The sequence below is a fragment of the Xenopus laevis genome, chromosome 7L, assembly GCF_017654675.1.
Source record: "Xenopus laevis strain J_2021 chromosome 7L, Xenopus_laevis_v10.1, whole genome shotgun sequence".
Lineage (NCBI taxonomy): Eukaryota > Metazoa > Chordata > Amphibia > Anura > Pipidae > Xenopus > Xenopus laevis.
Window position 1 is genome coordinate 18,888,000 of NC_054383.1, and position 14,184 is coordinate 18,902,183.

Consider the following 14,184-nt stretch of genomic DNA (forward strand, 5'->3'; position numbering starts at 1 on the left):
CATAGGGATGGGCATTGGGTCCCCCATTCTGGTGCACAAACAAGATTCTGAGATGATACAAGGCTTGCCTTAATAATAGTGTCCGCAAAATGGCTCCTGTCTGCTTGTTATAATTATGAATTCCCAGACCGAAAGAAACAAGATTCAAATAATTTACAATATTTAATTAAAGTTAATTTTGCTTGACTAATGTGATAAAATAGGATTTTGAATATTTTTTTGGGGTGACGGGTCCCCTTTAAGTTAGGGTAATTTGGAGCCTAGCAACCAGATTGCTGAAATTGCAAACTAGAGAGCTGCTGAATAAAAAGCTAAACAGCTCAAAAACCACAAATAATAAAAAATGAAAACCAATTGCAAATTGTCTCTCTACAATTTACATCATACTAAAAGTTCATTCAAAGGTGACTAACCCCTTTAAAGGAGAATGAAAATGTTCTTCCACTTGGGGGTGACAAATGTTAGGCTGGAGTGACCGATGTCTAATATAAAAGACAGAACACAACTTCCTGCTTCCTCTTGTTTTCCACTGGTTACCAGGTAGTTTTACACTGAACTGTTCTTTTAAATAAACTGCCTTAAAGGGGGTTGCTCTCCTTGGCATTAACTTTTAGTATGATGCAGAGAGTGATATTCTGAGACAATTTCCAATTGTTTGTCATTTGTTATTATTTGTGGTTTTTTTAATTATTTAGCTTTTTATTCAATACTGCTCCAGTTTCCGGTTTCAGCACTCTGGTTGCTCGGGTCTAAATTACCTTAGCAATCATGCATTGATTTGAATAAGACACTGGAATATGAATAGGAGAGAGCCTGAATAGAAAGATGAGTTATAAAAAGGAACAATGACACTTGTAGCTTTACAGAGCATTTGTTTTTAAGATAAGGTCCATTTGTAAGCAGGAAAGGGCAAACAATTAAAAAACTACAACAGATAAATAATGAAGACCAATTGAAAAGTTTCTTAGAACTGCCCATTCTATAACATACTAAAAGTTAACAAGAAGGTGAACCACCCCTTTAATGTAAATAAAGTGTCAGCTGTAGAACCCACAAGCTTACATAGGCCAGTCCAATCCTACGTATCAACAGTGTATTTCCACACGTGTATTGTAAACATGTCATATAACAGCAGCAGTTACCATTATTATAAGCCACTTACCAAAGCATCAAATACCAATATATCATAGGTTTCACTTTCAGAATTCTCCATTATGATGTTAAAAAGGGCATCTAGCGTGTCTTGCAGGAACTGAAAGAAAAATGCTCCATGTGAACTTCATGATAACTGCAGTTGTAAAATGAACACTGCAAATTGGGAGGGTGAGGGGGGTTTCCGCCAGGCTGGGAGACACAGGCATTCAAGAAGCAGGCCACGCAATGAATATCAGAAACAACACTAATGATGTACCAGCAGTTTGCACACAAATATTAAAAGAGACCTATAGGGGCAGATTTATCAAGGGTCAAAGTGAATTCAGGGGAATTTTTTTGGATACTTCGACCATCGAATAGGATACTAAGACTTCGAATTTACTTAGATTCGAAGAAAAAACCGTTCGAATATTCGACCATTCGATAATCAAAGTACCGTCTCTTTAAAAAAAAACTTCGACTTCAATACTTCGCCAAAGGTCGAGGTCCTATGTTAGCCTATGGGGACCTTCTACAACCATTTTCTAAGTCTTCACACATCGAAGTAAAATCGTTCGATCGTACGTTAAAATCGTTCGATATTCAAAGTCGAAGTATTTCAATTCGATGGTCGAATATCGAAGTATTTTTTACGTCGAAATTCGACCCTTGATAAATCTGCCCCATAGTGTACGTAAAAACCTAATATTGTAGGCAATAATGAGTTGCATATGGTGCTGCTTTACTTGGGGCTTAAAATTAATATTACTATTCAAAAATGGACACTTTATTGGAGCTTCCTATAGATCTGTATGGTCCCTGTCTGTGTTTTAAAGGACCAGTAACATCAAAATGTTTTTAAAAAAAATTGTTAGCATACCAAAAAAAAAACCCCACCAAGACTAATTAAACTTTAAAATCGCAGCCTTTATTAAAAAAATAAAATTTACCGAAACTCCGCTTGTGCGCCTCTTCAGAAAAGGCGAAACGGTGACGATCCATTGCGCGACGCTCGATTTCTCCTCCCTGGCTATCTCCTATAAGGAAGGCAGGGAGGATAAATCGAGCGCTGCACGATGGATCGCCTTTTCTGAAGAGGAGTGCAAGCGGAGTTTCGGTAAGTTATTTCTTAATAAAGACTGCGATTTTAAAGTTTAATTAGTCTTGGTGGGGTTTTTTTTGAAGTATAATAAAAAAAACTTTTTTTTGATGTTACTGGTCCTTTAAATGAGGGGTGGGGTGTCCTAACAGTGCCTGCCAGAAGCAGAGTTAAGAGGGGATAGCCAATCATGGACCTGCAGTTACACAAGCAAAGACATGCATCAGTTCCCTATCGGGTCAGCCTAGCTGCCGATTCTTGTTTTTCACACTTAGGGGATTATTTACTAAAATCTGAATTTATCTCATATTTTATTTAAAAAAAAAAAAAACCATGACCAAACTCCCATGCCTTCATTTAGCTCATTTATTAATAAAAAAATCAATCTAATCACAGAAAAACTTGATAAAATCGAGCGAAAACCCGAATTACTCAAATTTTTCTGGCTTTTACCCAAAGTGCTAAAATGTTTGGGGCTTTTTTTCCCTGAATTGCTTTAATTTTTTCGAATTTTTTGATTTTCTGGCTAAGCCCATCGCAGACTACAAAAACTTCAAATTGAGATAGGTGCCGCTCCCATTGATTTATACAGGACCTCGACAGGTCTGAGAAGGTGGATTTGTGGATTCAGGATTTTTGCAGCATCTGGGAATACAAAATCTGGAAAAATTCCATGTTTTTTTTCCCCTCTAAAAAAAGTTTCAAGATTTTAACATTCAGATTTTAATAAATAACCCCCTAAATGTCTCCTTTAATTCTGCAAGTCTAATTTTTACAGTAGGCTTATAATTAGTAGTGAGACCAAACAGAAAGCGTTAACCAAATCAAGTATTTTCTCCAGTCTGCTACCCACTCCTATATAACTCAATAAAATAAAAAATATAAAAGAACATCCATGCTAAAAATTGGAACAATTAGGGAAATTAATGATGCTATCACTTCCACCGTCCAAGTGAATGGTTTCCACTGTGGGGCATCTGTACAAGTTGCTGGAGGGCCTAATCTGAAGGCTTTACGGGTCAGGGCTCACGCTCAGTTTCGGGGAGATTAGTCGCCCAGTGACAAATCTCTTCTTCTTTGAGGCGACTAATCTCCCTGAACTGCCTCCCGCCGGCTAGAATGTAAATCGCCCGCGGGATGGCACTTGAACAGGCAACTTTGGAAAACAAAGTGCTCCGAGTGCCATCCCGTCGGCGATTTACATTCTAGCCGGAGGGAGGCAGTTCAGGGAGATTAGTCGCCTCGAAGAAGAAGAGATTTGTCACCGGGCGACTAATCTCCCCGAATCTGAGCGTGTGCCCTGACACTTAAAGCCTTCAGATTAGGCCCTCCAGCCATTTGTACAGATTCCCCACAGTGGAAACCATTCACTTGGACGGTGGAAGTGATAGCATCATTAATTTCCCTAATTGTTCCAACAGACACTCATAAAAGCTCAGTTTTTTTTTTTTTAATTACAAGGTTACTCTTGGTTTCCGTAAATACCAACTCTATTAGCACATTACCTTAACGACTTCTTCCCCGTCAACTTTCATCAGTTGCCGCAGATTCTGCTGCAGCAAATTTGTATTTGAGCGCCATTTCAAGAGACCCAGCAAATCAACTGCAAGAGAAACAATCCATACTCATAAAGAACGAGCAGAACACTTGTTAAAATGCCAATATTTATTAGCTGCACTTTAATTGTACGCTCTCAAGGTATAATATATTGCTGTATTTTCCAGTAGCAAGCCAGGGGCAGCTGCCTGTTCTACAGAGAAGGAAGGGGAATTTCCTTTTGAGACAAATGGGTTTTGCCAAGTCACCAAAAAAAACAGTGTTACATATCTTAGGTTCCAAGATGAAAGATGGTTTGTGTTACTTCCCTGTTTGTCAGACTTCCTCATATAGTAAATGTATTTCTACTAGAGACAGTCGCATATACAGCCCATGTGTGTTCGACTTCATACAGCAGGAATAGGCTACCCTTATAATAACAGCCTTAAATAGAGATTCAGTGAATCCAGAATTTCTGGATTCAACTAAATACTGAAACCTATGCAAAAGATCTGGCCAAATACTGCTCCCTATCCGAACACTAACCTGCATAAAATTTTCAGAAAAATGTTTTCTTGTGAAAGAAAAAAAAAATCTTTAGGTGTCCAGAGGATTAAAGTCAAATTTAAGGGTTCCAATTCAGTTTGGGTCAGCGCTGGTCAGCTGGTCAGCGCTGACTAAAAAAAAAACCCCTACGTAGACCCCCCCTCCTTTGTGTTACCCCGGGGAAATGCCCTAACTTTTTACTTACCCCTCTGTGCAGATTCAGGGATCGCAGTTCACGGCAGCCATCTTCCGGGTCTTCAGTAATCTGAGACTGAGACCGGCGAATGTGCAGTTGGACCAATTTCCCGGTTTGCGACAATTTCACAAGCGCCGAAATAGACGGAAATTGCCAAAGTACCAGAAGGAGACACAAAGACCCGGAAGATGGCTGCCATGAACTGCGATCCCTGAATCTGCACCGAGGGCAGGGGCGTAACTATAGAGGAAGCAGACCCTGCGGTTGCAGGGGGGCCCAGGAGTGTAGGGGGCCCAGTGAGACCCTAATTAATTAGCAATTTTAATATATCTTGGTAAAATAGGCCAATATTTTGGGGCCTTAAATTGAATTTGCTATGGGGCCCAGTAACAACTAGTTACGCCACTGACCGAGGGGTAAGTAAAAAGTTAGGGCATATCCCCGGGGTAGCACTAGGCTGAGGGAGGGGGGTCTACGTAGGGTAAGGGGGTAGGGTTTTCTTTAGTTAGCGTTGAATTCTTCTTAAGGCAAGGTCACACAGGGTGTTTTTAAAAATGTGCGATCAAGCGTAAATACTCAACCGAAACCACACGCACACGATAATATGTGTTTTTTAGCCTGTAGTTTTCTTTTCCCAACATGCATTTCTGGTTCTTCATTATTCCACTCAAAAGAATTTTACTAAACTTTTGTGAAAAAAAGCCAAGCGGAAAAGCAATTTACATGTAAAATGTAGCCGGACTGTGTCAATATGCAGCGTAATTACTTCAACAGCATACAACGCCGCCAATACGTATATATGCAATTCATCTTGTTCGGCGGCGTATCTCAGCAAAGTGTATTTCCAAACCTACGGATCTGACAGGCTTCATGGGTTGCCTTGGCGTTTATGCTAAAAAAATCGTAAATACTGGCATTGCGTGGTGGATGTTGGCTCACAAGTGCCCTGTGAGAATTGCTATAATGCATTATTTTAAATAGGGCTTCATTTAATGCGTATTTACGCTCAAATACGCGGTTTTAAAAACGCAACGTAAAAAGTGTGACCTCGCCTTTAGAATTTGGCCAAGTTTTTCCCAGTTCTTCACCTTAATTCAACCAACTTTGGAAGATGCTAGTTTTTAAAGAAGAAGGAAAACAAAGCAGTTTATTTACAATAGATTAGCCACAATAGTGAAAGCTATAATGCTATATTTATTCTGTAGAATGCTTTACCATACCTGAGTAAACAGCTCTAGAAAGTCTCTCTGTTTGTTTAGGATAGCAGCTGCCATATTAGCTTGGTGTGACCACTTCTTGCCTGAGTTTTTCCCTGCTCACTCATAGTTCTGGGCTCAGATTACAACAGGGAGGGGGAGGAGGAGGGTGGGGAAGAGAAGCGAACTGAGCATGCTCAAGCCCTAGCCCTGGAGGTTTAAGCTGAAAACAGGAAGTCTGATACAGAAGCCCATGTGTTCACAATAGAAGAAAGAAATGCAGTGCTTCTTTTGACAGAGGACTCAGAACAGCATTACTTTTAGGGTTTACTGGTGTATTTATATAGACCTTTCTGATAAAGCTTATGTATTTTTAGCCTTTCCTTCTCCTTTAAACATCAAGAATAAGAAGGGTTCCCTAACCCTGCTCTATCCTAAAGACACATTTTCTAGAATATAAGACAAGGAATTCACCATACCATTCTGAGTGAGTTTAGTTGAACAGACCAGTGTGGATATTTGGAAGGAATCCTTGCTGATCGTGCAATTGCCCAGATTAATCATGGTTTTCCCGGAAGTATAGTGTCCCCTTTCTTCCAGTTCAATTTTGGTTGAAGGAAGGCTGAGGTACGTTCCCACATCTTCTTGTTTCTTTCCCTCGGCCTATTAGTCAACAGCATGATAAAATATTCAAGAACTAGGATGGCTAATACAAAGCAGAAATCTAATAAGCACAAAGGTTTAAAGTGATTTAGCAGTTTACTGGGGTGACAAAACTCAATGGGTTGTGCTTGCGTTCCTTAAGCAGTGGGAAGTGTGTAATTATGTTCAGTTCCCTGGAAAACAGTGCACTTAAACAGTGCGGGGAACCTGCAAAACAAATACTTTATTCATTGCTAACATCAGCCAGCTCTCGTCGATATGTAGGAAAAAATGCTCTTAATTACTGTGATGCTTTCATTTTCGTATTATGATTCATAATATTGTTATATCAATCATACGCATTAAATCACTGGTAAAAACAAGGAGTCATCTGAAATGCACACCTCCCATTATCTCATCAGACAGACCGTAGCAGCGAGTTAGCAGTATATTATTACACAACCAGCCAATACACGTTAATAAAACCTTCTTAGACTAACTGACGTTTATATGCAACATTTTTTTCTAAGGGAACCACTCACAATTTTTAATAATAATAAGGCCTATTGTGCCAAAGGCATGATGTTGGCCACACATAGTAAAATCAGATGGATCACTAGGCCACACATCGTGGCCATGAATATTTTGCAAGATTAAAATGTTGACTCTCTGCATTATTCATTATAAATGCCCAAAAAGAGTGTGAAATAGTTGGTATATATTGGGGAAAACTGTTGGGAAATTGACTGAAAGCTTAAACCTAAAGGTGGCCATACATTATAAGTAGATTCAACCATTACTAATTATAAGACCTTGCCAAATGAGCGGATCTTCCCCCTGTTGGGAAATTGACTGAAAGCTTAAATTTAGCGGTGGGCATACATTATAAGTAGTGATGAGAATTTTTTTGGGCAAAATTTTGCAGCGAAAATGAATATTTTGCAGGATTAACATGTTGACTATCTGCATTATTCATTATAAATGCCCAGAAAAGAGTGTGAAATAGTCGGTATATATTGGGCAAAACTGTTGGGAAATTGACTGAAAGCTTTTACCTAAAGGTGGCCATACATTATAAGTAGTGATGAAAAAAAAAATTGGCAAGTTTTGCAGTGAAAATGACGCCCCTAGAGTCTAACAGGTGAAAAAAATTGTTGTGCGTCAAAAAAAATGATCGCCCATAGACCAATGAATTGCGAAAAAATTTTGATGAAGTGAAATGCGTCAGATTCACCCATCACTAATGATAAGACCTTGCCAAATGAGCGGATCTTCCCCCTGTTGGGAAATTGACTGAAAGCTTAAATCTAAAGGTGGGCGTACATTATAAGTAGTGATGAGAAAAATGTTTTGCAAATTTTTGCAGCGAAAATGACGCCCATAGAGTCGAACAGGAGAAAAAATTAGCTGTGTCTCAAAAAAAAGTTGTCGCCCATAGACTTCAATGCATTTCGACAAATTTTTGATGAAGCGAAATGCGTGAGATTCACCCATCACTAATTATAAGACCTTGCCAAATGAGCAGAACTTCGCCCTGTTGGGAAATTGACTGAAAGCTTAAATCTAAAGGTGGGAGTACATTATAAGTAGTGATGAGAATTTTTTTTTTGACAAATCTTGCAGTGAAAATGACGCCCATAGAGTCTAACAGGTGAAAAAAAATTGTTGTGTGTCAAAAAAAATTGTCGCCCACAGACTTCAATGCATTTTGACAAATTTTCGATGAAGCAAAAAGCGTCAGATTCAACCATCACTAATTATAAGACCTTGCCAAATGAGCAGAACTTCCCCCGTTTTGGAATTTTTTTTTCGCCAAGTTTCGCCGTGAAAAGGTCGTCCACAGACCAATGCATTTTGACAAATTTTTAATCTGCTCATTCAGCAAGGTTTTATAATGTATGGCTACCTTTAGATTTAAGTGATCAGTCAATTTTACAACAGGAAATTCCCCCTTATTTGCCCACCAAAGGGTCATTTCCGATCATTTGACCCTAAGGATTTCTGTGTATTGTCTTTCTGAAATCTGGTCAGTTCAAAAATTGGAATTAGGTTATGTTACCTTGTAAACTATCAGATCATGCTCCCCATCCCTTAACGTTGTTCCATCATATCTCATCAGTTTCACAAAGGCGACAGCAAATGCTTTTTCGTTTTTATCTTTAGCTGCATCAAAAGGCAAAAAGAAAAAATAATGGGGTTACTAAACAATTTAATAGAACATCTTCCCTATAAACATGTAGTTCGCTTTCATTCAGAACAGCTTCTTAGTTTTCTAAATTTTTGTTGTTGATGGGGTTTTTTTTTTCCTTTGAATGGGAGTCACTGACAGCCCGCCAGAAACTATTGCTTTTTCGAATCTACATTTTGATTGTTATTTATATTACTAGCACAGTCATTTTGGATCAAAGTGCTTTGGACTGATGAGACAAATTTGAGTTATTTGGTCATAACAAAAAGCGCTTTGCATGGTGGAAGAAGAACACCAAATTCCAAGACAAACAGCTGCTACCTACGGTCAAATTTGGTGGAGGTTCCATCATTCTGTGGGGCTGTGTGCCTAGTTCAGTGACTGGGGCCCTTGTTAAAAAACTTCGAAATCTACAAAGACATTTATGCAGAGGGAAAAGTAAAATATTCTGGAATGGCCGTCACAGTCCCCCGACTTGAATATCATGGAAAATCTATGGGATTATTTGAAGCCGGCTGTCCATGCTTGGCAGCCATCAAATTTAAATGAACTGGAGAGATTTTGTAGATTTTGAACTGGAGAGATTTTGTCTAGAGGCTGTTACATTTGCAAAAGGAGGCTCAACTAAGTATTGATGTAATATCTCTGTTGGGGTGCCCAAATCTATGCACCTGTCTAAATGTCACTGCTAAATTACCACTGTTTCCATAAGGCATGTTATATATTAAAAGGAAGTTGCTACTTTGAAAGCTCAGCCAACGATAAAAAAAACTACAAAGACTTAAGAGGGGTTCCCAAACTTTTTCATATGACCGTATGTGTGCCCTTGGTTTGTGTGTGAGCACAGTGAGGCATGTGAGGGGCCTTAGTACATAAAACTGAAGATTTTCTCTTAAAGATTGTGGCACAAACTACAACTACATTTTATTAAAATGATTTAGATGAAGCAGTGTTTTACATATAGGCTGTTTCATGCAATGTATTTTATATAGACCTGCAATGTTTTGGGGTATAGTTGCCCTTAGAAAAACACATAAACATAAAAGAAATGAAGATTATTGCAAACCATCTCAGAATATCACTGTCTACATCACAAAAAAAAATAATAATTGTAAGGCAAACTACTCCTTTAAGATGACCGATTTAGATTTACAGATTTGTAACTTACAGTCCTGGGATGATCTGTGGCGGAATGAAAATCTTAAATGGCTACGATTCACGTCTTCAATTGGGATGGCAACCTTTACAGAGGAAAAACAACATCAGAAGAATTAGAAAAATTTGAATTTTTATCCATGTATCAAAACCATGCTTGATATATTTTAAACGGTCACAACCGTAACATTTGCACAAACTGCAGCAGCAGAAGGACGATATACTTACTTTTACAGTCTCAAACCATCGGGGTTGCTTCACTTGATAGTACACAACGGATTTGTACTCGGAAATGGGTTCATCGCCTGCCCCCAGGTAAATAACATTCTTGGGCAAGAGAGAAAGAGAGAGTGAGAAATTTAAACTCTCATAAATTTTCCTGTTTTTCTGGTTTCACTGCCTTCAGAACAGAATAGTAAAATTGAAAATTTTGGATATTTACCAGGAAGAATTTCATGCAATTTATTTTGTCAAAGGGATCAGAGATGTGCTGCAAAAAGCAGAGCTAAAGAACACTATTGGTATATCAAATGGCATCTATTAGGAAAAAAATGTTTCCCACGCTGGAGGTAAAGGCTAATAGAGTCCCCACTCTGGCTAGGGGAAATAATAGAGGTATGGGATCCATTATCTGGAAACCCATTATTCAGAAAGCTCAGAATTACAGAATGCTGTCTTCCTTTTTCTCTGTAATAATAAAACAGTAGCTTGTACTTGATCCCAACTAAAATATAATTAATCTTTATTGGAAGCAAAGCCAGCCTATTGGGTTTATTTTATGTTTACGTGGTTTTCTAGTAGACTAAAGGTATGAAGATCCGAATTATGGAAAGATCCTGTGATAAAACAAACTTTTAAGCTGGAGGAAAAAAAATGTCAAATGTTATGTTATTGCTTACTATTGCAAAATACACATAATTGGCCCCATGACCCTATGCAAGAGCAATGTACTGTCTGGATCCTACATTCAGACTAAACTGGGCATGCTCCCCAAATGGCACCCCATTGGCCCAGCAGTATTAACTATGATTGTCACCAATCATCGTCACCGGCTAGTGGTGGCGCCAGGAACAAAAGGGGTGGGCTGTGACGTCAAAGGGGGTGGAGCCACAGCACACGATGGGCAGAAGGCAGCTAAAAAGGTACGTTTTGCTCGGATTGGGGGCAGGTAAAGGGCCTTTTTTAGGGGTATTACAAATTTACCGGCAACTACATTGGCGGTAAATTTGTAACACCAGCCCTGGCCTTGGCAGGTGTTTTACCGGCTATGCCGGTAAAATACAGACCGGGTGGCAACCCTAATTACAACTCATGGCCAGATTGGTCCCTATAATGGCCCGCCTGGCCTATCATGTAATGGGCCCTTCTGGAAGCTGCCTTTGTGGTTGGCAGAAGGAATCAATGCCTGTTCTGCATTTGCGACAGGGGCTGTTCCCTTTCTGGCTTACAAATTTGGCTACCTAAAATTCTAAATTGTTTGTCTTTTTACATACATGGAGGATAACAGAGACTGCCCAGCTATAAACCATCAGAGCTGTACCCACATGTTCCAGTAACCAACAATAGCAGTGCTCAGCCCTGGAATCATCCACAAGCAGAACTACTGAATGCCGGCTGGCTACCATCTAAACCTGTGATATTGACATTGCCATGTTACAATAAAGAGCTGCAATTCCTAAAGGAGTTGTGTTGTGTGAGTCCTGCCCTAAGCCCACGTCTTCTCGCGGCAAGGTGTCGCGACAGATCCATTATCAGGAAACTCCCAGGTCCCGACCATTCTGGATGATAGAACCCATACCTGTATTATCATTTATATCTCGTTCCAAGAATGTTCTACAGAGTATGTCCAGTCTCTCCAGGCAGAGTATGTCCAGTTCCTCCCCAATGGAGTTTTCATACATGCATACACACAGGTTAATTCAATCAGGAGCCAATTAACCTATCAGTATGTGTTAAGAGGGGAGGAGGAAATAGAAGCAGCCCGAGGTAACCCACGCAAACACAAGGTCAACATACAAACTAAGAAATAAACAACTATGTGCACTTATTCACAAAAAAAGCAAGACACGCAACTGTGTTCACCAGCCAGAAGAAACAATACAGCAGCTTCAGTGAACATGTAGAGATGCAAATATGCAATGTTCTGCTCTAAATACATAAGCTATTTTCTCTTACACTCTGTGCAATAATTTGCAGCATCAGCAGAACGAGGGCCAATATTTTACACACAGGAATTGGCATAACCACTATGGAGCCTTTCTCTCGTGATTCTGCATGAAACCGCTCTTTATCAGATCATTTGGAAAAACCATGCACAATAGAAAAGGCTCATTTAGGGTTAGTTCACATGAGGAGATTCGGGGAGATGTTGTCGCCTGGTGACTAATCGCCTCTTCTTCTGGGCAACAATCTCCCCGAACTGCCTTTGCGTGTCTTCTCATCTGATATAATGAAAAGTCGCCTGCGCTAAAGCACACGCAGCGCTTCATTTCCCGAAGTCGCCCTAAGTTTCCTCGTGAGGCAACTTCGGGCGACATCTGAAAACGCAGCGCTGCGTGTGCTTTAGCGCAGGCGACTTTTCATTATAGCAGATGGAAAGACAGGCAGAGGCAGTTCGGGGAGATTGTCGCCAAGAAGAAGAGGCAAATTGTCGCCAGGCGACAAAATCTCCCCGAATCTCCTCGTGTGAACTAACCCTTAGACTGGAAGTTATTTTGAGTAGGGCCCTCCAATCCAATTTCTATTCTGTAACCCTATTGTTTTTTTCGTTGAATTTACTGAATTTTTGTAAGGCCCCTGTTTGTAAGAAATGATTGTACATGGCTGCGTAAGTTACTAGTATTCTACAGTAAAACTGAAAGTGTATCAAAATAATTAAAATATAATGTACTGTTGCGCTGCACTGGTAAAAGCAGTGTGTTTGCTTCAGAAACACTACTATAGTTTATATAAATAAGATGCTGTGTAGCCATGGGGGCAGCCATTCAAGCTGCTGGAAAAAAGGCACAGATAACATAGCAAATAACAGATAAAACACCATTGTATTTAACAGGGCTTATCGGTTATCTGCTATGTGATCTGTGCCTTTTCTACTTTCTTACCAGCTTGAATGGCTGCCCCCATGGCTACACAGCAGCTTGTTTATTTAAACTATAGTTGTGTATCTGAAGTAAACACACAGCTTTTACCAGTGCATGCTAAGGCCCCGGACACACATATTTGCAGTGCTTTCGGCGAGGTGTGCACCGCAACCTGACCACCGCGTAAATACGCAAAAGAGTAGAGTGCCACTGCCAAAGGTTGAAACAGCTAGCGTATTTACGCAGTGGTAGGCTTTTTTTTTTTTTTAAACTATGCAAATATCCTCACGTGTCTGTGGCCTAAGGGTGGTGGCAGACGGGGAGATTAGTCACCCAGTGACACTTCTTCTCTACTGTGGCCGACTAATCTCCCATGAAATGTCTTCCTGCCGACAAGAAAACAAATCGCCGGCGGGATGGCATACTAATCGCTTTGAATTTCCAAAGTCACCCAAAGTTGCCTCACGAAGAAACTTCTGCCGACTTCGGAAATCTGAAGCAATTCATATGCCAATTCGTATGCATTTCGGGGAGATTAGTCGCCCACAATAGAGAAGAATTGTCGCTGGACGACTAATCTTCCCATGTGCCGTCACCTTTACAGTATATTATATGTTTATTGCTTTAAAACGCTTTAATTTTTTGGAGTAACTGTTCCTTTAAGCCTCTGCATAGAATGCAGTGTGTAAATTCTCTGCTCTGGTGTCACGTTTGAAAGCAAATAATCCATATTACCTCCAATCTTTTTCCATCTTCATCAAAGACTGAAAGTGATACTTCTACATTCTTCTGAGCAGTTTTGTTACCTCTGTCAAAGTCCCCCTGAATTAATGTGACATATATGTCATTGCGCACATCACCTAAGAGTAATATGAGAAAAATAAAAGTATAAGAGGCCGGTCATAATATACACACATATTAAATATATATATATAGTGAATTATTATAATACACAAATTTCAGTGAGTCATGTGACAGAAATTACATCAGAACTCACCGTTTATAACTGATGACATCAGAACTCACCGTTTATAAGGATATAATTTACAAGATATTCATGGCTTTTGTGTATTATATATATATATATATATATATATCATAAAAAACATTCATATAAGTGAAAGAACAGTACTGTAGGGGCTGCAACATTGCATCACAGTGATATGGTGTAATGGGGGGGAGGTAACACAACACTTATGGCCTTTGAAACAGACTTCTTCTTGAATGACGTTTGGATATGGAAATAATTGCCAATAGGATGCCATTTTACAATGACAGGAACGTGACGAAGCCTAACTGTAAGTCATACAAGTATGAGATCCGTTATCTGGAAACCCATTATCCAGAAAGCATTTTAATCAGTTAAAGGGGACCTGTCACCCGAAGAAATATTTTTCTATCATGTTAGTTGA

General features: G+C 39.5%; 1 protein-coding gene across 2 annotated transcripts in view; it reads right to left on the reverse strand.

Annotated features, from left to right (window-relative positions):
* dock1.L (dedicator of cytokinesis 1 L homeolog) overlaps window positions 1-14,184 on the reverse strand; it is a 269,367-nt gene that overhangs the window by 188,833 nt on the left and 66,350 nt on the right. For both annotated transcript variants that reach the window (XM_041568646.1, XM_018225171.2), the window contains exons 14-20: window positions 13,508-13,632; window positions 9,921-10,019; window positions 9,706-9,778; window positions 8,409-8,512; window positions 6,187-6,370; window positions 3,739-3,836; window positions 1,163-1,252 (exon numbers count right to left, since the gene is read on the reverse strand). In XM_041568646.1, the coding sequence (XP_041424580.1) occupies window positions 1,163-1,252; window positions 3,739-3,836; window positions 6,187-6,370; window positions 8,409-8,512; window positions 9,706-9,778; window positions 9,921-10,019; window positions 13,508-13,632 (773 nt within the window). The remainder of the gene's footprint in view (window positions 1-1,162; window positions 1,253-3,738; window positions 3,837-6,186; window positions 6,371-8,408; window positions 8,513-9,705; window positions 9,779-9,920; window positions 10,020-13,507; window positions 13,633-14,184) is intronic.